At 41.7% G+C, this 22,249-nt stretch overlaps 2 protein-coding genes across 3 annotated transcripts; one reads left to right on the top strand and one right to left on the bottom strand.

The window, feature by feature from the left end:
• Window positions 1-5,900: 5,900 nt before the first annotated feature.
• Window positions 5,901-18,897, top strand: LOC117394990 (solute carrier family 26 member 9-like). Of its 2 annotated transcripts, XM_033993800.3 has the most exons (21): window positions 5,901-6,014; window positions 8,140-8,339; window positions 8,456-8,595; window positions 8,821-8,931; window positions 9,021-9,196; window positions 9,297-9,461; window positions 9,765-9,917; window positions 11,065-11,147; window positions 11,272-11,419; window positions 11,658-11,771; window positions 12,087-12,164; window positions 12,274-12,369; window positions 13,118-13,224; window positions 13,582-13,651; window positions 13,735-13,827; window positions 13,957-14,064; window positions 14,712-14,981; window positions 15,312-15,366; window positions 15,891-16,030; window positions 17,228-17,293; window positions 17,529-18,897. In XM_033993800.3, the coding sequence occupies exons 2-21, from the start codon at window positions 8,215-8,217 to the stop codon at window positions 17,586-17,588; spliced, it is 2,358 nt and encodes a 785-aa protein (XP_033849691.3). In that variant the 5' UTR covers window positions 5,901-6,014; window positions 8,140-8,214; the 3' UTR covers window positions 17,589-18,897. The 2 variants fall into 2 exon arrangements, with proteins under 2 accessions (XP_033849691.3, XP_033849709.2); XM_033993818.3 differs by lacking the exon at window positions 5,901-6,014 and having other exon boundaries at window positions 8,198-8,322.
• Window positions 18,280-20,448, bottom strand: LOC117395604 (olfactory receptor class A-like protein 1). Its single transcript, XM_033994601.2, has one exon. The coding sequence runs from the start codon at window positions 20,443-20,445 to the stop codon at window positions 19,489-19,491; it is 957 nt and encodes a 318-aa protein (XP_033850492.2). The 5' UTR covers window positions 20,446-20,448; the 3' UTR covers window positions 18,280-19,488.
• Window positions 20,449-22,249: the final 1,801 nt, after the last annotated feature.

Raw genomic sequence — 22,249 nt, 5'->3', positions numbered from 1 at the left:
GTTTATTATTTATCATGTGCGTGTAAAATGTAGTTTTAAAAATAAACGAATAAATGCAATTGAACAAACCAAGAAATTTCACGAAGATTCACCTTTCAAGGTTTTTAATACAAGATTTGACCTGTTTCGTACCTACACCAAAAAGCCAGCCAATTCTGCCTATACAGGATATTTCGACGATGGGGCAGCTAATCTTTCTTTACGTAAAATCGGATGCTGTTTGTCTCCATACATATTTAATAACATGTTATACGTTTGCTATTGTATTTAACTTGTATTCTACGTTTTGGCAAAGCAGGCTATTTTAGCCTTGGTCTGGAAACTGCCGTAAGTTTAGTAGCATATTCATCTGCAGTCCGAACACTGCAGAACTAAACGACTGTTTACGGAAATTGCCGACAGAGCCGATGCAGCAGGCTCTGCTCAGCACATCAGTTTAATAATAGGTACAATTTAAAGCACATGCGTCATTTACTGTGAATCACTGTGTTATTGCAGTTGGTGGTCATAGTTCTTAAAGCGACAGTGTCACGCAATCCTGTTTATACCAAGATGATGGCTCTTCGTTGTCTGTTTTATAAAGCATTCTTTAGTTTTACCTTCCTGTGCAACAATGGCAAAACAAAAAGATCAACACTGAATCAATACGGGAGTATGGAAATCGAGGAAATAGCATATACACAATACAAAGACTTGGCTTGGTTACTGCTCTTTTAATGGACGGGCCGAAGCCTTATTCAGAGCTAACCCACTGCGTCATTTCTGAAAAAAAAAATCAGCTCTTGTGTTTATTGCTATCCAGGACTTCACATATGGTTCCACTGCACCAGAGGCAACTCATTTGGGAAGATTTGGTGGTGGTCTGTTACTTGCGCCCTGTAAGATTATCCCACACAATGACAATTTAACTGTACGGTTTTCGCATATAATTGTTCATATATCGTACGCATATAATCACACGCTCCTCATTGCAGTTCCTCCACAAACTTCTAAGTATCCTATAATATTGCTTCAGCTCCCCTTGGCCCTTGTTACATATAGCTAAGGGGGCTTCTCCTTAGCTGATCTGGGCTCCCTGTCTGTTTATCACAGCTTTGAAACAGTGCTTATGTGAAGTCCTGTATCTTCTGATGACTTCCAAACAGGAACATCTCAAATAGCTAGCAATAGACCTGGTACTCTCCAGGTAGGTGTGCGTTATATAAGGTGCTGTTATTGCTGTGTGAGATTGTCTGAAGATTGTTTTTGTACATGGCGTGCGTGGGAAGCCTGAAGTGCCAACTCAAGGCCTCTGCTGGGGTGATCACACTGCTTAGAATTCAAGAGCTTTACTCTCAGGGCTGCTTTAGAAAACAGGGCTTGCAGTAACACAGAGTGTAGCCAACAGCCATGATCTTATCATTACTGAGCCCATAGGAGGGACCTGGGGGAAAATAATTGTAACATTTCTATAGATTTTAAGTTAAATAACTTAGTCTTGAGTGTTTAAGTGCAAATGATTCCTCTCTGCAGCCACCTACGTCCACTGCACACATAGCGAGGGGATGAAAATGCTCAGTCCAGTGCTGGGCTGTATTCAAGCTCATTGTAACTGTCAATATAATAAAAGGAGGGGCGTTTGTCCCCCTCATCCCAGCTATGACTTTACCTGTATCGTTCACATATTAAAATGATTACATTCACCCTTTATCTGGGGAAACTACTAATTCACTCATTTGCTACGGTCTGGATCTTGCAAATCATAGCACTGATGAATGCTTCAAACAAAACCTGTGCTGTACTGAAATTGTGTCCGGCTCCATGTCTGTTCTGTTCTTTGTTTTAGCTCCTACATTTCAACTAGGGGCTGGTTTCACAAAGCAGTGCTCGGTAGCAGTCTGCTAAATCCATTTCACTTTTATAGAAAATTAATAACAACATGCATCCTGTAATCATATGGACTTGCTGAGTGGATTTCTAGTGTTATTTATGTTCGAAGTGTTGTTTTTTGAAACAGGTAAAAAATAAAAGATCTTGCTAGCGATTAGCTTGTTAAATGCTAGCAGTGGTTTGTGAAACCTCCGATGCTACAAATATTATATACACCTCACACTTAATGCTTATTAAGGGTAACACAGATTTATCAGTCTTAGGAACATTTTCAGACACATTAAAGCCTGAAGTTAGCAATATTAATCAGCAGGGGGTGACAAAAGCACTGGATACACACTATCACAAGAGATCCTTGTAAAAGCACTGGATACACACTATCACAAGAGATCCTTGTAAAAGCACTGGATGCACACTATCACAAGAGATCCTTGTAAAAGCACTGGATACACACTATCACAAGAGATCCTTGTAAAATCACTGGATACACACTATCACAAGAGATCCTTGTAAAAGCACTGGATGCACACTATCACAAGAGATCCTTGTAAAAGCACTGGATACACACTATCACAAGAGATCCTTGTAAAAGCACTGGATACACACTATCACAAGAGATCCTTGTAAAAGCACTGGATGCACACTATCACAAGAGATCCTTGTAAAAGCACTGGATACACACTATCACAAGAGATCCTTGTAAAAGCACTGGATACACACTATCACAAGAGATCCTTGTAAAAGCACTGGATACACACTATCACAAGAGATCCTTGTAAAAGCACTGGATACACACTATCACAAGAGATCCTTGTAAAAGCACTGGATACAGACTATCACAAGAGATCCTTGTAAAAGCACTGGATGCACACTATCACAAGAGATCCTTGTAAAAGCACTGGATGCACACTATCACAAGGGATCCATGTAAAAGCACTGGATACACACTATCACAAGAGATCCTTGTAAAAGCACTGGATACACACTATCACAAGAGATCCTTGTAAAAGCACTGGATACACACTATCACAAGAGATCCTTGTAAAAGCACTGGATACACACTATCACAAGAGATCCTTGTAAAAGCACTGGATACAGACTATCACAAGAGATCCTTGTAAAAGCACTGGATGCACACTATCACAAGAGATCCTTGTAAAAGCACTGGATGCACACTATCACAAGGGATCCATGTAAAAGCACTGGATACACACTATCACAAGAGATCCTTGTAAAAGCACTGGATACACACTATCACAAGAGATCCTTGTAAAAGCACTGGATACACACTATCACAAGAGATCCTTGTAAAAGCACTGGATGCACACTATCACAAGGGATCCATGTAAAAGGTCCACTGCAGCTGCTGGGGTCTTTCAATGGATCCCAATTACTGACCCCAATGACATATTAAATTAGGTCCAAGCCTGACATTTTACTTAATTTTAAAGATAAAAATACACTTTGCACTGATTATTTTGGATACTGCATGTTAATAATGTTAAGTGCTAATTTCATGCTTATCGAAAAAACCTTGATGATTCTTCACAGAACAAACTTTTAGTCCTGAGCTTTTGTTTTCTAATCCTTACAAGGAACATTTCTCTATTGATGAACATACCACATCTCGCAATGTGTGTGTACCTGTTCTGCTGACACACTTTGAGTGAGTTTACACCACAGGCTACGCCCTGTAGATAGTGCAACACGAAACACAGACATCAGTAAATACTGTAAAGCGGTCAGCTATTGTTGTCCACTTGTTTGCTAAACCCACAGCATCACTGGGCATGCTGACAAGCGAGGGCCCTGATCTGAGGTCGGGATACTGAGTCTGGTCCCAGTTCTCATAGAGCAGTTGAAAGAGCCACTTTAATAGAAACTCTGCCAATTAATAATATCTTTATTTTTAAATAGCGCCTTTCATAGTGGACCACCATCACAAAGCGCTTTACAGAGGTAGGCTGTGAACTGTTCATTATATGCAGAGTCACTTACAATAGGACATTGATTTAACATCTCATCAGGAGGACGGAACACAAGGAGGTTAAGTGACTTGCTCAGGCTCACACAGTGAGTCAGTCAGTGGCAGAGGTGGAATTTGAACCAGTGACCTTCTGGTTATAAGCCATGGCCTTTAACCAGTGGACCACACTGCCTCCAATTAAGAAACCAAGCCAATTATCAAAAGGTCTTTCGACCTGGCCGAATGTTATAATTTGACCTCGAAAACCAGCCTACAAACTTTGTCTGGAGCACATGCTGTGGTGAACGTGGTCCTCGAAAGTGAAACCGAAGTTAACTTCCAAGTGACTGGACATTTGTTGCTGCAGTTTATTAAAGATGGCTGGCTCTCCCATTCACTTGTATCGGGGGACAAATCCTCTTCTGGGTGACTGCTTACCTCAGGCATCTGTTAATACATGTTTTACATGTATTATCTTTATTTTATAATAGTTAGATGATCATCAAAACAGACCTGGCGCTACATCACAAAAGTCAACTGTGGTGCGCACGGTTAAGAACAAAATCTAAATTATGGAAAGGAAGCCCCACATCTCTTTAAAAAACCCCATAAAGAAAGAATGCGTTTCGTCTTAGCATTGCCTTCATCAGGGCGCATCGTTACATAGAATGCTTACTAGGTTATTGAAGGTCAGTCTAGCATTACTACAGGAATCTGTACTAAAGTCTGTTTCATCTAGGGTGAGTGGAGGGCGTGTGTTTTAATACTTGTCTTTTGGAAGTCATTGCTTTGCTATAGAAAGAGTCTTTGTTTGTGCTGGAAAGGGGTGTACAATGAAAGAAATATTTTTAATGAAGGGGATTCCTTCAAATCCTTGTTATGTAAAGGGTGGTTGGCAGCAGAATGCTTTGCCAAAACTTGGCATTACTACAAACACTGAACACCTGCACCTGTGTTCATAGTTTAGAGCAATTCTGCAGCCGCGATATTGTCAACTACAACAGAAAGTAAAGCTAGTCTTTATTGGGGCCACACTTTTTCTGAATGTTTCCACTACACTGAAGCATTGCTGAAATGTTTTACCTCAACACAGTACTTGCATTTATTTAGGCCATCTGAGTTGTGCTGTAGCACACCAAATACCAATGGGATTTCATTACAATACAAGTGGAATGCCATAAAGAAACCCTAGCTGGCAGAACCATTATGAGACCACAGTATTTCCAGCAATGGTAACACATTGGCTTGTGGCATATTACACATGCCAATGTAGCATAAGGGTAAAGAACCGTGGCACAGTACTACAATGGATTAGCAGTGTGTATCGGTCCGTTGTTATACCACCGTGGGATTATATTCTAGTCTGCCTTCAGATGTATATTCAACGACAGGCTGCCGTGCTGTGCTGTCAATGGGATCCTATGTGACGTCCCTGTCTACCGGTCGAAGTGTTCATTTCAATACTTTATGTCTGCTTTTAACGTGTGCCTTTAAGCAATGCTTATCTCAGTTGTGTACAGTAAAATATTCCTTATGTTTGTTTGTTAAATAATAATACAAAAATACAAAAAAAATGTGCAAAATGTAAAACTAGCAAGAAAAAACTGTTTCTGAACCTAATTTATTTCTTTAAAATCAGTATTTTGCGCCACACTGCTGGAATCACACTGCACTTCTGCCTATCTTGCTACCACTGAACAAGCATACTGCCATGGGCTTGCCACTCACAGATGAACTGACATCAAACTGTTGTGTTGTATGGGTTATAAACAGTGTAACTGTGCTGTATCCAGTGCTGCTGCAGTCCAGTTACAGTTCAGGTCACTGCATTGTGTTTGCTTGTGTTTAGTTTTTTCTATCTCTAGTAAATTAGATCCTCACTTAATCAAATCGAACATACTTCACAATACAGGTACACTATGTGTACTCCAGGAAGTTACATTGTGGTTGGCATTTTATTTGGTACACAGTTCTGTGACTGGTCGGATTTAACCACGTTCCCTCCCCCTCTCTGCACTGGTGAGGGCTTCTGTATAAATTTCTGTGAGCTATATAAACACAGGTGGAGGAAAGTGCGGCTCCAGAGAGCTATACACCACGGGACGTCTTGAAAGGACTCCAAAGAAAGTTATCAGAAAACCACATGGCCCGCCTCACTTATCAACACTAAAAAAAAAAGGTAAGCTGGGATTCTTTTTGCTTGGCTTTATAAACAAGCTATTTACCAATTAATTAATTAAGAAGTCACTTTTTTTGTGTTTCTTCAATTTCCTCCAGTTAGGCTGTATATTTGAGGGCTTATTCAGTTGCAGGACTGCAGACTGTTAGATGAGGTGAGGAGTTATTTCAAGGTCAGATAGCGCAGGGATATTGACAATAACAGCGTAGTGGGTTCTTACCTTCCTCTGTCAAGGAACTCAAGTCAAGTCTTTTGATGACATCCAAGATTTTCATGCCTTAATGTGGCTGTTCCAAGGGTTCGAACGTGAGGATTATCTTTTGCATATCAACTCCTGAAGGCGTGGGTTTCCCTCACAGTATGAAGATGGGATTTGATCATTTTTACTTTTTTGGATCGTACTGGGGAATTGCTTAGAACCTCCTGCCAATGCTTCTCCTCCAGTCCACATTAACACATAGATGTCTTATTTATTCTATTCTCTGATCTCTAGATGCTGCTGATTAAGTTTGAACCACGTGTTTTTATTGTGTTGTTTGTACACTGTAATAGTTTTTTTGTCTTTGATGCAGAGTTTGCATGTATTGGGTCAGCTGGGTTAATATTAATTTTTTTGAAGAGCCACTCAAGAAGGCGTTGCAATGTGGGCCGTAGAGTCACTGATTGCATGGCATGGATCAGGGTTCTACTTTTGAGCCATCAGCCGGTGCAACTTCTACATATTCCCATTACTGACCATCTGCTTGCCAGGTTAAATCGTGTTTGAATTGTGTGAATCTTAGCAACTTTAGTGCAGCTAATAGTAGCACATCAAAGATTCTTAAGTGTAGACCCATACTTATCGCATGCTATATATGGTAAAGCATATTCAAGCATATGGCAAACCATGGAAACTAGTTTAAATGCATAGTAGAACCATGGGAAAAGCATGGGAAAACTGCAAAATTACTGTGCCAATTTACAGTGGGATTGCAGCTATATTAGGTCAAGTTCAAGACCCATGCTGACCAGGAAAATGAGTTTTACAATATGACCTGTCACATGAGAATGGCTGGTGTGAAAACTTAAATTGTAACAAAGGGTAAATATTGAAAAACATATTTGGTCATTGATAATCATTTTGCACCGTTGTAAAACCACAATGTACTTGTGGCAATGTGCCTCGCCCCTGTGTGCATGTGTGTGTTAAGTGTTGTATGTTGCGTGTGCTAATGTTGGTGTATAGAGATTGGTACACGGGATATAAACGGGTCTGTGTTTCACATGTATTTAAAAATGTAGATTTGTATTTAGGCATGAGGAGGGCACAAATCACTTCACGTGCTGGTTAAATGTAATATGTGAGCACGGGGTTGCATGTAATGAATTCACGTGCTGGGATTCAAGTGAATAATTAATTAGTAATTGAATCCCAGCACAACAGTATATATAGACACATTTTCATTCACTCGAGGTTGGGTGTTCGAGAGTGGAGAACGGGTGAGGAGAAGGAGAAAAGTAGTAAAGGAAAGTAAATTAAACTAAAATAACCATTTATTTTACTCACCGTGTTTGTTTGTCTCCGTGCACCGTTTGTCTGTGTAGTCCGTTTTGTTTGTCTATTTATTTTGGCGTGAAGTGCCGTGTCCTGTTTTGTGTTCTGTTTAAACCTTTTTACTTTGTTAATAAACGCTGAGTGCTACCATTTGCACTCAGCTTCTCATCACCACCGTCTGTCTGTGTGTTTCTCTCTCTGGTCTGAGTTCCTCCCTGCAGCCAGCCTGTCACAGTACTGTATTATGATTTATAATTCTAAAAAAAATCTATTACAGAACAGAACAGAACACGTGTTTGAGATAAGAATTCTTATCTGCTCTGTGAATAAAGTTCTTTTGTCTGTCGGACAAAAATCTTAATGTCTTAACTGATGACAGCCTTAATGTTTACCATTTGGCAATAGTTTAAAAAGTCTTAAAGCAATAGTACCCAACAGGCCAACACAGAGAGACTTTAGCTGCAGGTTTTTTTTCTATGGCTTGACACTAGCAGCACAGTAAAATGTGCATTCAGTGTTAGCTTCCACAATGGCTGTGCTGTATTTTTGAATGAATCGGTATATACTACAGTTGACTTACCTTTTCTCTAGCATTCCTACAAGTAGCCTGGACCTTGCAGTGAGCGACGAGCATCTTTTTGGTTTGCTCCTTGAGACCCGCTGACAATGGCTGTGTTCCGGCCACGCTATGTGATTGACAGGCCCGCTTACTCCCTCACGGACTTTGACTCCGACTGCAACAAGAAAAGCAGGAGCTATCCCGCCAGAGCCAAGGTCAGGAAGCTCTTCAGGTACCGGCGCTGTTTGGGACCCGCAGTTTTATTTCTTCTCTTTTCTTGATCATTTCTTACGAATGTAGTTGTGAGCGATGCATGTTTGGATTGAAGAAACCTGTTTTTTTTTTTAGATGTTCAGGACCGCGGTTAAAAGCCCTCCTGTTCGGGCTCTTCCCCATCCTCACCTGGCTTCCGAAGTACAAGCCCAAGGAGTCTCTGCTCTTCGATGTTCTTAGTGGGATCAGTGCCGGGACCATCCAGGTGCCTCAGGGTCAGTATCAGCAATTGAATTCACCTGCACTGAGAGGAATGCTTTATTTTAATTATATACCGCTTTTCATACACCAGTATCTCAAATCGCTTTACATGTCGGTTTAAAACAGAAAGAAGTATGCAGTATCAAGAAGTAATAATAATAATAATAATAATAATAATAATAATAATAATAATAATAATAATAATATGTAATCATGTAATGCCGTTTCATTTAACCTAGGTATGGCTTTTGCTCTGCTAGCCAATCTCCCACCCATCAATGGGCTCTACTCATCCTTCTTCCCCCTCATCCCCTACTTCTTCATGGGCTCTGTCCACCAAATGGTACCAGGTAAGATCCGTCCAAATAACAGCCAAGCACCTTTAAGGAGTGCTAGTAGAAAGCTGTGGTGAGCAGAGCGTGGTGTTTTTCATCCGCAGGCACCTTTGCAGTGTTGAGTATCATGGTGGGGGTAGTCTGTACGGACCTGGCCCCAGACAGCAAGTTCTTGCATTTTAACGTCACCTTGAACAAGACAGTGCTGAATGAGACGGCGATGAACGCAGCTCGCATGGGAATCTCTGGAACCCTGGCCTGCCTCACCGCCTTGATACAGGTAGGTACTGCTAGAGAGAAAGAGGGAGTGAGAGAGAGGCACTGTTTGGAATACATTACAGTTTAAGATTGTGGGACTAACCCGTGTTTCCTCTCCGCAGATGACCTTGGGTTTTGTGCAGTTTGGCTTTGTGGCGATCTATCTGTCAGAGTCCTTTATCCGGGGGTTCATGACGGCCGCCGGGCTGCAGATTCTCATCTCGGTGCTGAAATACATATTTGGGATTTTCATCCCTGCCTACAACGGGCCACTGGCCTCTATCTACGTGAGTAGCAAGCAGCTTACCCCTTCTTTGCGTCCTATTTTGTTGAAGTACTTAAGGATAAGGTACTTAAATACAACGGCATAATGAGCCCCTTAACAGCTGACTGTGCTAGGCTTGATCATTCTATCAGCACAGGTACAGACCCTGGGCTTACTGTGCTTGCCTCCTGTTAGCCACTAGATGGCAGTCCTGGTTTATTTGTTAGATATATACAGTCATTGGTGCTGGGATTCTATCTGCGACATGCACAATTTTAGCATTGCTATGGTCCTTGATTCAGTGCACGCTCTGTTAACCTCCTAGACTCTTATCGATATCATCATCAAGCTGCCTAAGACCAATGTGGCCTCCCTGATCTTCGCGCTGGTCACCTGCGTGACCCTTATTGTGGTGAAAGAGCTCAACCAGCGCTACAAGCACAAGCTGGCCTTTCCCATCCCCATGGAGATCATTGTCGTGAGTACTGCTTTGGGAAAAATACATTATTCAAGCTATAATACAGGGATGGAAATAAGACTTCTATTGCATAGCAGTTTCACCCATTCCAGGTGTTACTACAAGCTTGATTAGCCACAGTGTGTATAGGTAACAAGCTCAGGAATGGATCAAACTTCTATGAGAAAAAGTGGAGAAGTCCTAGCTCAGTTTCTCCTTAACCTCCCAGTGAAAGTGGGTCCTTTTAGTTTACTTACAAACAAAGTTTGTTCACCTCCTTAAAACCTCATTTAAAGAAAGAGATGACAGATTATGATACTTTTGCAAAGGCAGTTGTGTGTTCCGGGGTGGAGAAGTCTGATTACATGAAAAACTAGGAACAAAAAACTAATGTGATACGTGGGTGCAGTATTTATTTACTGATTGGGTTTATCCAGTAGACAAATATTTCAACAAAAGAGTCTCAATTCTATTGTTGTCAGGACCAGAAATCAGTTCTTGTTGAGCAATTGCTCTTCTGCCAGTCTGTAGTGAGCCATGTGGTTTAAAGAGCTCTTCTGCCAGTCTGTAGTGAGCCATGTGGTTTAACAAGCTGTTCTGCCAGTCTGTAGTGAGCCATGTGGTTTAAAGAGCTCTTCTGCCAGTCTGTAGTGAGCCATGTGGTTTAACGAGCTCTTCTTCCAGTCTGTAGTGAGCCATGTGGTTTAACGAGCTTGTTTGCCAGTCTGTAGTAAGCCATGTGGTTTAAAGAGCTCTTCTGCCAGTCTGTAGTGAGCCATGTGGTTTAAAGAGCTCTTCTGCCAGTCTGTAGTGAGCCATGTGGTTTAAAGAGCTCTTCTGCCAGTCTGTAGTGAGCCATGTGGTTTAACGAGCTTGTTTGCCAGTCTGTAGTGAGCCATGTGGTTTAAAGAGCTCTTCTGCCAGTCTGTAGTGAGCCATGTGGTTTAAAGAGCTCTTCTGCCAGTCTGTAGTGAGCCATGTGGTTTAAAGAGCTCTTCTGCCAGTCTGTAGTGAGCCATGTGGTTTAAAGAGCTCTTCTGCCAGTCTGTAGTGAGCCATGTGGTTTAACGAGCTCGTTTGCCAGTCTGTAGTAAGCCATGTGGTTTAACGAGCTCTTCTGCCATTCTGTAGTGAGCCATGTGGTTAAAAGTGCTCTTTTCACACTCAGGTCATTACTGCCACAGCTATCTCCGGACCGCTGAAGTTACCAGAGAAATACAAAATGGATATAGTCGGAAATATTCCCCTGGGGTAAGCTAATCTATATGTTGGTTCTTGGATCCTAGCCACTGAGGCTCTTCAGACCAGTTCCTCAACCTTTTTCACACCAGGGACCGGCTCAGTCTTACAGCAGTGATCCTGTCCCTGTCCCCAGGTTACCCATGCCCACTCTCCCGGAGGTGAGTCTGTGGGGTGATATGATTGGAACTGCCTTCTCCTTGGCCATCGTGGGGTACGTGATCAACCTCGCCATGGGCAGGACTCTGGCAGCCCGGCACATCTACGACATTGACCCCAACCAGGTAAGAACAGGCACAAGACATCAGGTGAGAGATGGTGGACATCACTTTAATGTAACACATTTTTTTTCCCCTATCTGTAGAAATGTCATCACATACTGCATAATGCAAATACATGCAAACACATGACCTTATTGTGCAAGTAAACTCACATGCCACAGATGACAACTGAATGGCCTGCTTGTCAGGTATTCGTATGCACTGTTATTCTCATAATGAAATGTTGACTTGCCGTTTGCAGGAGATGGTGGCTCTGGGCTGCAGTAACTTTTTTGGGTCGTTTTTTAATATTCATGTAATCTGCTGTGCCCTCTCTGTCACTCTGGCAGTCGACGTTGCTGGGGGAAAGTCTCAGGTGAGGCAAAGGAATTATTATTATTATTATTATTATTATTATTATTATTATTATTATTATTATTATTATTATTATTATTATTAATAGTATTCATTTGTGAATGGGTTTTGGCTACGCTTGTTTAAATATTTAACAACAGGTTGGTTCTTAAAATGCTTTAGACACTTGTAGCAAGATGCTGTGTAGTAAAAGGAGGAGTGTTACCTATACTCCCCACTAGGAGGAGCTCTTTAAATCACCTTCAAGGAAAGATTGGCACCAAATCAAGTGACATTACAACGTGGGAGTAGCTTATTAACATTTGTTTTCCCCCAGTTTGCAAGTTTGTCTGTGATGCTGGTGGTGTTGGTCACCCTACTGGCATTAGGTGTTTATCTGAGGCCACTTCCAAAGGTGAGTCTACTAGTCTCATGGATTTTGAATGGAATTATGATGTCACACAAACATATTCTTAAGTTTCTTAGGATTTCTTCTGTCTCACTCTCTTTCTTCTCGTCTTCAGTCTGTGTTGGGAGCGCTGATTGCTGTGAACTTGAAGAATACCTTAAAGCAGTTCTCCGACCCTTACTACCTCTGGAAAAAGAACAAATTAGACTGTGTAAGTTACTGGCAATAATGCAACTCAAATGTGCGACTCCCATCCCTCCCTCACGCCACTTTCATTAATCAGCAAGGCGACTGAATGACATTCTCAGTGTAGATTAAGAAAAGATCAAACCATCAGGCAGCCCTTCAAGTCACTCTAATGGTTTTTCCATGTCAGTTAGCACACAGTCTTTGAGGTTTTACCTTGTGGGGTTGTTTGTGCAAGGAAGTGCACTGAGTCGCTGTTTTCCTATGAAAAAAAAGGACCTGTCGAATGTTTTGTGTTGTAATGCACTCAGAGATATGGGGTGCAATCACTGCACTATATACCTGCACCAGGATCCTGGAGGGGAGGAGTGCTCCAAGTTTTCTAGGTATTTTCTAATAATTAAACCTGGAAATTGGCTCAATTGATTTAGATCACAGGTGGAACAAAGACTAGGAACCCTTCGGAACTCCAGGACTGCAATTGTGAAGTTAAGTAACTGAGCCACTCAGAGCAACTCAGTGACAGAACCCTCTCAAAGGCAGACTCAGTTCAGCTCCTCCTGAGCAGCTGCGGAACAGGATCCAGCTTCCATTTTTGAACAATCGGGAATCATAATTCATAATTTGACATTTTAAATAAAACATGACTCCTGTTATATCCGCTAAACGCGACGTGAATTAAAGTGCTCTGTTTTTATTTGTTCATAGCTGCTCACCATATCCGTGAGTGCCCTTGACCCCCCCATCCCTCTTTGTCTCTCTCTCTCTTCCAGTTGGTGTGGATCGTCAGTTTCCTCGCAGCCTTCTTCCTCAGTCTGCCCTACGGGGTCGCAGTGGGGGCGGGCTTCTCAATGCTCGTGGTGGTCTTCCAGACACAGTTGTGAGTTCATTGATGTGGTAACTGAGGCTTTAAAACTCAACTAACGAGTTGCTGTTGAAACACTTCCCATCGGACACTCCCTGTGCTCTGTGGCTAGTACAGTCCTCCAGCGGCCTGTGTGCTGTCCCTGTCAGTGCATCTCGATACTTCACAGTAATTCACAGATTGTGTTAAATCGCAGATAGGCATGTGCATCGTACACATGCTATACTTCCCTGTGCACAGACCAATCACTTGATAAAGTGAAAAAACCAAGGAAACACTTTATGCTGCTGAATAGGGAGAATGCATTTCCAAAGGCACTAGTGCCTCAGTCTTCCCCTTACCTCATGGTCTCTCATGACTTATTCTTTGCAGCCGGAACGGTTCTGCTCTCAGCCAGGTTGTGGGCACCGACCTCTACAAAAACCCCAAGGTGTATAACAAGGTAAGGCAGGAGTCCCGAGGACACAGTGCACTGGGTTTATCTTGAAGCAGCGATCCCTGATTTCTTTGTCCTTTTAATTTCAGGTCCAAGAAGTGAGTGGAGTGAAAATTGTGACCTACTGCTCCCCTCTCTACTTTGCAAACACTGAGATATTCTGGCAAAAGGTCATCAAAAAGGTAGATGTGTTTTAATGCCTACGCTTGTTGTAGCAGGTTGTACTCAGCGATACACTACTGACGCAGGGAATGCTGCCATCCTTGGGTGGGGTTATATTGAGCAATAATGTGTGTGTCATCCCTACACAGACAAAACTGAACCCTGGAAAAATACTCAGAGACCAGAAAAAATTCCTCAAGAAACAGAAACAGGAGCGGTTGAAGAACAAGGACTCCCTGAGCTGCATGAAAGGCCAGGTGTTTATCAGTCAATAGCGTGTGTGTCTGTCTGTCTGCCTGCCTGCCTGTCTGTCTGCCTGTCTGCCTGCCTGTCTGTCTGTCTGTCTGTCTGTCTGTCTGTCTGCCTACCAGCCTGTCTGTCTGTCTGTCTGCCTACCTGCCTGTCTGCCTGTCTGTCTGTCTGTCTGTCTGCCTAACTGTCTGTCTGTCTGTCTGTCTGCCTGTCTGTCTGTCTGTCTGTCTGTCTGTCTGTCTGTCTGCATTGTTGGCAAGGTCAATTTTTCTAGGGCTACAAAGTCACTTATGGATATAATCAATCAAAAAGAATAAAAAAAAGAATAGAGACTTATGCCCCACTTTATTTTCCTGTCGCCAGTGCTGACATCCGATAAGTCCTTCATCAAAAACACATTATAGACAAGAGATTTAGACCCAAGGCAACACTTTACATGAAGTGTCTAATTACTGTGTAGTTACTTGGTAAATACATGTGTACTTACACTTAATTACAATGTTATTATGCATAGTTACAATGTACTTAATGTGTAAAGCGTTTTGCATGATGTAACCCAACCCTAAACCTAACCCAAACTCTAAACCTAACCCTAACCCCACTAACCCGAACACTAACCCTAACCCCACTAATCCTAACTCTCTCTGTATAGACTGTGTCACTGCAGGAGCTGCAGCGGGACTTTGAGAGCAGCACCGACACCAATAACAACGGGGATACTGGTGGGGTCAGACACATCGGCTACATCAACTTCAACTGCGGGGGCCTGGAGACGAGCAGTCCTGCTGGGCCTGCCCACCCCCCTCCACCCCCACCCCCATGTCCCCCCGAGCCCCTCCCCGCCCCCTCCACCCACACCATCATCCTGGACCTGGCTGGGGTCTGCTTTGTGGACCTTATGGGGATTAAGGCACTCACTAAGGTATGAAAGTTTCCCATAGTAAAAGCAGAGTGTAATACCACACAGTGAAAGCATGGTAAAGCATAAGCAAGCATTGTAAAGGAGAGCGAGCTGTGGTACTGTAAAGCATATTAATAAACATGGCAAACCAGGGTATCATAAATGCATAGTATAACTGTGACAAAAGCATACCGTGCAAAAATACCATAGGTAAACGTTTCTAAGGGTGTACCACAGGTTTAACCATGCTTGCCTGGGCTGCGCTCATTCCACTCTGCTAACACTGCAACCACTGGGATTGGTATTACTCTGTAGCTTTTCATTTTTCATTTGTTTTCCTTCTGTGTTTAGATGAGCTCCAGTTATCAGAAAATAGGAATCAGATTATACCTGGCCAACGTTCAAGGTAGGAAGCATTGCGATCATGGCTGACTAGCAGCAGGAATAGCACACACAGAGGCAGAAGACCACATGTAAGCACTTGCTGCATACTTTTATTAACAACAGATTTAAACAAACACATTAACATACAAATAACAATATACCCATATCTTGGTGCAGGACAGAGAGCAAAGCCTGCTGTTCTCAGCCCTGCTCTAAACTAAATGAGCCCCAGAACAAAGGTTATGGCAAGCCATTTGAACATGTAATCCTCAGTGTTTGATATCAACAACTCTATTTTTGGTATCAACAACTCTATTTTTGATATCAACAAATCCATATTTGATATCGAAAAAGTAACATTCAGAATTGTCACCATCAAAAATGATATTGCTGATATCAGAAACTGAGGATGAAACATTAAAAGGGCTTGCCTTATAACTGGCCATAATAAACCAGCTTACTAAAGTATGCGTACAGTATGTTGTGTATGCGTTCTGCTGATAAACACAGCTCCTGCTCTCAGTCACTCCCTTGTTCGGTTTGCAGGCCAGGTGTTTGAGGAGCTGGATTCTGGAGGGGCGTTTGAGGAGAGCAGCCTGAGCCCAGGGCACTTCTTCCTCTCTGTTCACGATGCTGTTCTGTATGCCCTGGAGGAGGCCCGTGTGGCGGAGGACTGCAAGGCCATGGTAAGAGCAGGGGCACTGCCAGGGCGCTTTGCTGTGAAGCAGACAAATCCCAAGCCTGGTAAACGAAGAGATCTGCAGCTCAAGCAGAGTGAGAAGGGGCTTGAGAATGCCATGCTACTGACGCACAGTATAAGGAAATGTATACTTAAAGCCTTGGTAAATACCTGTTTCAGATAAATCCACACGCCGTCAGGGTCGTTAGTGTTTGCTCTTGAACGTTTGCCTGTGCCAGGTATTTGCTCACCTTTGAGATTCGGGGAAGGTGAATTACAGAAAGCCTTTACTTTTACCTACTGGAGCAATCAAGGAACTTCTCGAGGTGACGTCAAAGTCTATTATTAGGATTTACAAAAAAAATAAATCTAATAATGTAACCTAAATTATGGAGCACCTATGAATGTTATTGGACTGGTTAATAAATCAGTTTAGTAAACATTACTTAGTAATTCATGCCTGCTTTGCTGTGCCTAAGTTTTGGTTAGGAAAGAACGACACTGCATGGGAAGCCTGCACATGGTTTAAAAGCACATACAGGTTCAATCTATTTTTATAACTTTAGTTACAAAACTGTGGTTCTTATTTGTTTTAAAAGGGATTATTAAAACCAGATGCATGCATATGTAACAGGGGCGAACCTGCACACTACATGCAAGTGCCCTAACCACAATGCAAAAGAGACATACTAATCCACATTTTAGGTTATAGAGCTTTCAAGCTCATCTCCAGAATCCGTAATGGCAGTGCATCACACAACACTGCCTGTTACACACACACAGGGGTCCCCATCATTTGTTAAGTAACTTGTTGGGTTCTACCTAAAGGCAACCCGAAAGGTCTACAGGAAGCTATGATACAAGTTTGGAGACTCACGTTTGCTGCATAAGGGTCTCATGGTGAAAACTAAAGTGCTGCAGCTTTCTTTGCTTTAGTATGAGGGAAGGGAATGGCTCCATCTAGTGCTATACAGTGTAGTAACACAAGGGCTCTGTCTGTAGATGAGAGAACGAAGCAGTGGGATATGCTACAGAATCACATGCACTATTAGAGATGATGGATTTCATTACCTCAGGACACAAGGGGTCCAATTCTATTATCTTGCCATGTATTTAGATCTGCCATTAAAACTGTGAGCAGATTACACCATCTGGAAGATACTGTGCTGTAGGTTGAAAATAATGGTGTTTCTTTTTATTTCAGGAGGGCTCTGTTCAGAATAACCAGGAACATGAAATGGAGGATGAAGAGGACAGAGATCTGGAGACGGTACAATCACTTGATGAATCAATCAATCGATCAACCAATCAGTCAATCCATCATGGGGCTTCGTTTCAAAGCTTTACGCTAGTTCATTCTATGCCAACAGGCCCAGCAACTTTGGGGACTGTTTTAAGCAATGTTTGGTTTTGTTTAAAAGCACGTTTCGATTAATATAATTGAGTTTGCAGTTTATGAGTCCTTTTGCAACTGTTACATGTTGTTCTGTCTTTGCTTTCAACAGGAATTGTTTGGATCCATGTTCAATAAAGGGGACCTCTCTTCCTCGAACCCCAGCAATTAGGACACATGGCAATGAGGCGCAAAACCAAGATCTCGAGAGTCCACCTCCAATACAGCAAGAGAGCAATAAGAGGCACTGTTTATTTCTACAGCAGTCTCCTTTAAAATAGATTTAAAAATGCCTTGAGGATTCCCTGAACGACAAGCGCTGAATACTGGGAATTACCCTCTCTATAAATCCACTGACCAGGGACATGACCAGCTGGTACAATGTTTGCTTCCCCACATTGCCCTGTGGCCATGGCTCAGGTCTACCCTAAGATTTCACTTTCTCCTGGGGAGCAAGGGAGCAGTTCAGGCTCCATGCCAGCTGGAGCCCCGTCCTCTCTCTCTCTTTCATGCATGCAAATAAATGTGGCAGTTTTCTTTTTGATGATCCACATTTAGATACTCAGCTTTGCTGCTGTGGTCTTGTGTTGGTGGTAGGGGTACGCAACTCTGTTTCCAGGGGGCCATTGGCTTCCAGTTTTAATAATTAGCTGTTTCAGTACTTTTTGGAATTGGCCAGAGGTTTAGTTGATTCAATAGTAATTTCAGACATGGAAGGGACAAAGTCCTGTACTGGAAGGACCACGGTTGCTTACCCCTGGTCTACTGGCTAGATTTACAGACTGACAGACAGGAGATCCGTGGCTTGCATCCCATCTCAGTCATTGCTTTGTCACAGGCTTCAGTCATCACAGCACTGACTCTTTAGATATAAAGTCAAGGCTGAAGTCACTTACGTTAAAAAAAAATTCCAGTGCACTTCCAGTGTCATTGCTGTCTGATAAAAAATGTTTTTCTTTAATGTGCTACTGCTAATATCCTACTAAAGCCGGTTGGTAGAGTCAACAACAACATTATTAAGCAGTGAATATGGTACAACTTAGCACCACTGCATTAACTTGAGGCTGTCTGCCAGGCTGAAAACAAGTAGTACTTTATTTATTGCAAGTATTTAAGAAGGGGACAATTCACCATACTACCACAATCAAGTAGTTTCGGTCAAAATAGTTATTTGGGTAAAGCTTCAAACGTTTCATGAAGATCTATTTCTTTAACTCTAAAGAAATGATTTGCACTGCTGAATCTTGATGACTTTTTCTGTGATTTTTTTTTTCCCTTTGTATTTGGCTTCATGTAAACAATCAAAGTATCATGAAACATTACTTGTGATAGCAGGGAGAATACAACAGCCTGTGTGTGTTCTCTGCCTGACTGCTGGAGGAGATTCTATTGAGATCATAGGGAGTTACTGCATTCATGTTTGAGTATTGATGTGCTGCAGTCTTGGATATTGAACTTTTTATTAAATACATTGTATTGATTTTACTGATTCTGTCGTGTTGTATTTACATATCTTTCGTTTAAAATTAGGCTGTATTTTCTTTACGGTTATCACAGATTTCACGATTGAAATGTACCCATTGTAGTTCCCTGTGAATTTCCCATTTCAGTTAGAATAATCTAAATATACATATTTATCACTTAAAAATAAATACATCAACGAAAAAAAATACCAGCTGCATCAATATATGTAAGCACACAATTGTATCAGAAAAGGGTTAGGTTTCGAGTTAGGGTTAGGGGGTTAGGGTTAGGGTTAGGTTTCGAGTTAGGGTTAGGGTTAGTGATAGGGTTAAGTTTAGTGTTAGGATTAGGGTTATATCATTTAAAAAGGTTTACACATTAAGTACATTGTAACTATGCATAATACATTGCAATTATGTGTAAGTACATGTGTATTTACTAAGTAACTACTATGTAAATACACAGTAATTAGAGACATTACTGTGATGCATTTGCGTTAGTGCCATAACAGTTTGCATCAAAGATTTCTTAGCCAATATACATTCCTGAGATGAAAGTGACCAGAGGCAATGATTGGAAGAAGCAGGTGCACAGAGAGGAGTGACGGTTCACAGCTTGACGTGCGAGACTTCAGAGGCTGGAGACTGCTGCTCTGGCTCCTCAGAGGCACAGCTCATCCTCCTTTTGATCTTCTTGTTGGAGCTGATGATAAAGAAGGGACTGAGCGCGGCGTAACAGGAGGAGAAGAAGACCCTCATGTCCGAGATGACTGGAGGCACGCTGGACACCGTCAGCATGTAGATCCAGATGATGTTATCAAGCCCGAAGAAGACCACGTAGAGGATGACCAAGGTAATGACGGTCTTGGCCGCTCTGCTCTCGAGCGTAGAGCTCTGGTGCCTATCTGAGCGCCGGATCCCTTTCATCTGCTTGCTGTGGCGGTGTAGGACCAAGAGGATGTATCCACTGGCCAAGACCATGAGACCCACGAAGATGAAATCGCGTCCCGTGATGACTATTCCATTGATAACGTAGGAAAGCTGGTCTGGGAAATTCACGTGGCAGAAACCAAGATTGAGGGTGAATTTGGGGACGGTGCCATTCCGAGGCGCAACAGAGAAGACAGGGGCAGCGATACAGACAGTCATGTTGAGCAGCCAGAGAAAACCAAAAGAAGGAAGGATGAGTTTGGGCAACCTGGTCTTGAGGTTGGCCCATCTGGAAGTGGCCGGGGCGATGGTCAGGGACTGGAAGACGCTCAGCAGGCAGGTGATGCAGATGGAAAGGGCTCGCACTATCCTGTAGGAGTATATGACTATCTTGCAGCCCACGTCGTCCAGGAGATTGTGTAATTGGAAATCAGTTATGGTTTGGGGGGCTCCTCTGGTGAGGAGAACCATCATGTTGGCAAACGCGAGATGGAACAGAATCATATCCACAGGCTGCAGTCTGCGCTCGCAATAGACGATGTGGGCATAAGCCAACAGAACCAGCAGGTTGCCCAGGATTCCCAGACCTGTTTGCAAGATGAATGACACACCTTTGATTGTGACACAGAGATCCATTCTGCACAAGCAGACTTCCACTTCTCTGTCAACCGGGGCAACCTTACCAAACAGAACAAAACCACAAATAATCATATTTTGCTTAAGAGGCAGTAAACCAACATTAAAAGTAACAGTATTTCAGTTGGCTCACAGTTTTTAAAGAAAAGCATGCAGCACATACCTAAGAAAAGGCATTCTATGAGATGTACAATAAATGGAAATGGGTCAGTTTTGTTTGTGTCTACTTATTGAGCTACAGAAATTACTTGTTTTTATTGAAACAAAGGTGTAGCATAATAATCAAGCAAAACAGAAAAATGTATACAAAATAATGTAGTGCAGTAAAACTAGATATACAGTAACTTAAACAAAAGACAAAGTGTGATCCTTCTTACCAGCACCTTTTCTATTGCCACGTCGATATATTCACTGCTGGCGGTTTTCAGGGTTGGTCTGTGCTGCTTTTCCATGGCTAATTGTATTTTATAGCTTTTTGATGCCCCTTTGGAATAGACATAATTTCACGCACCTAAACTTAAAATGACAGCAGAAACACAAAAGGATCACCGTCTCCTGGGGTCTTGCGACAGTCCACATTGCAGTGCCTCCTGGAAGCAGAAGTCACATTTAAAACAAGTTCTGTCTGGGAATCATCGGCACATCTGCTTTAATATTAAAATAAAATTAGCATAAGCAAAGGGTTTATTTAGCTTCAACAGTTTGCAATGAATGTGTACAACAAATTCAAAAAGAATAAAACAGAAGCACATCAAAAAACACAATAATCTTAAACAAACACAACAAATCTAAGTTTGGCTCAATATTTGAAATATATATATATATATATATATATATATATATATATATATATATATATATATATATATATATATATATATATATGTAGGGTTTTTTCTCGACATTTTCTATTAATCCATTAATCATGTGGGAAAAAAAATTATTATCTATTAAATGATTCATCGCTTAATCACTCCTGTTTGCGATTGATATGAAATTGTATTGAAAGACAATTACAAGTAAACAAAGTATTACCATAATGCTATTCACTGCAAATGTGCTTAATTTAGGTTGGCTGAAGAGAAATGTAATTTATTGAGTGCTATTTTAGTTAGCTGAAGGAAAGTATGATATAGCTATTCATTTTCTGATACCGTTTGAAATATTGGGTACACTGTCCAGTTGCCCTTTTGCCAAGGACTTTCAAAGTACCCTGTGCCATTTTTCAAGATTTCTTATTCGTACACCGTTTTTTTATACCGCACTCAGGAAGAATGAATCAATCAATTACGTTTTAATCGATCAAAGTTCACATGATTATTTGATTAAACATTAATTGATTACAACCTCTAACACACACACACACACATATACGGCGCTGGAAAAAATTAAGAGACCACTGCAAAATTATCAGTTTCTCTGGTTTTACTATTTATATGTATGTGTTTGGGTAAAATTAACATTTTTGTTTTATTCTATAAACTACTGACAACATTTCTCCCAAATTCCAAATAAAAATATTGTCATTTAGAGCATTTATTTGCAGAAAATGACAACTGGTCAAAATAACAAAAAAGATGCAGTGTTGTCAGACCTCGAATAATGCAAAGAAAATAAGTTCATATTCATTTTTAAACAATACAATACTAATGTTTTAACTTAGGAAGAGTTCAGAAATCAATATTTGGTGGAATAACCCTGATTTTCAAGCACAGCTTTCATGCGTCTCAGCATGCTCTCCACCAGTCTTTCATATTGATGTTGGGTGACTTTATGCCACTCTTGGCGCAAAAATTCAAGCAGC

This window comes from Acipenser ruthenus, chromosome 30 (assembly GCF_902713425.1).
Source record: "Acipenser ruthenus chromosome 30, fAciRut3.2 maternal haplotype, whole genome shotgun sequence".
Taxonomy (NCBI): domain Eukaryota; kingdom Metazoa; phylum Chordata; class Actinopteri; order Acipenseriformes; family Acipenseridae; genus Acipenser; species Acipenser ruthenus.
Note: the sequence above shows the minus strand (reverse complement) of the source record. Positions and strands in the feature narration are given on the sequence as shown.

Coding starts and splice junctions, on each gene's coding strand:
- LOC117394990 (XM_033993800.3), top strand. CDS start 8,215: ATGGCTGTGTTCCGGCCACGCTATGTGATTGACAGGCCCGCTTACTCC. Junction 9,197..9,296: donor GCCTCACCGCCTTGATACAG/GTAGGTACTGCT, acceptor TCCTCTCCGCAG/ATGACCTTGGGTTTTGTGCA. Junction 12,370..13,117: donor AAAAGAACAAATTAGACTGT/GTAAGTTACTGG, acceptor TCTCTCTTCCAG/TTGGTGTGGATCGTCAGTTT.
- LOC117395604 (XM_033994601.2), bottom strand. CDS start 20,445: ATGGATCTCTGTGTCACAATCAAAGGTGTGTCATTCATCTTGCAAACA.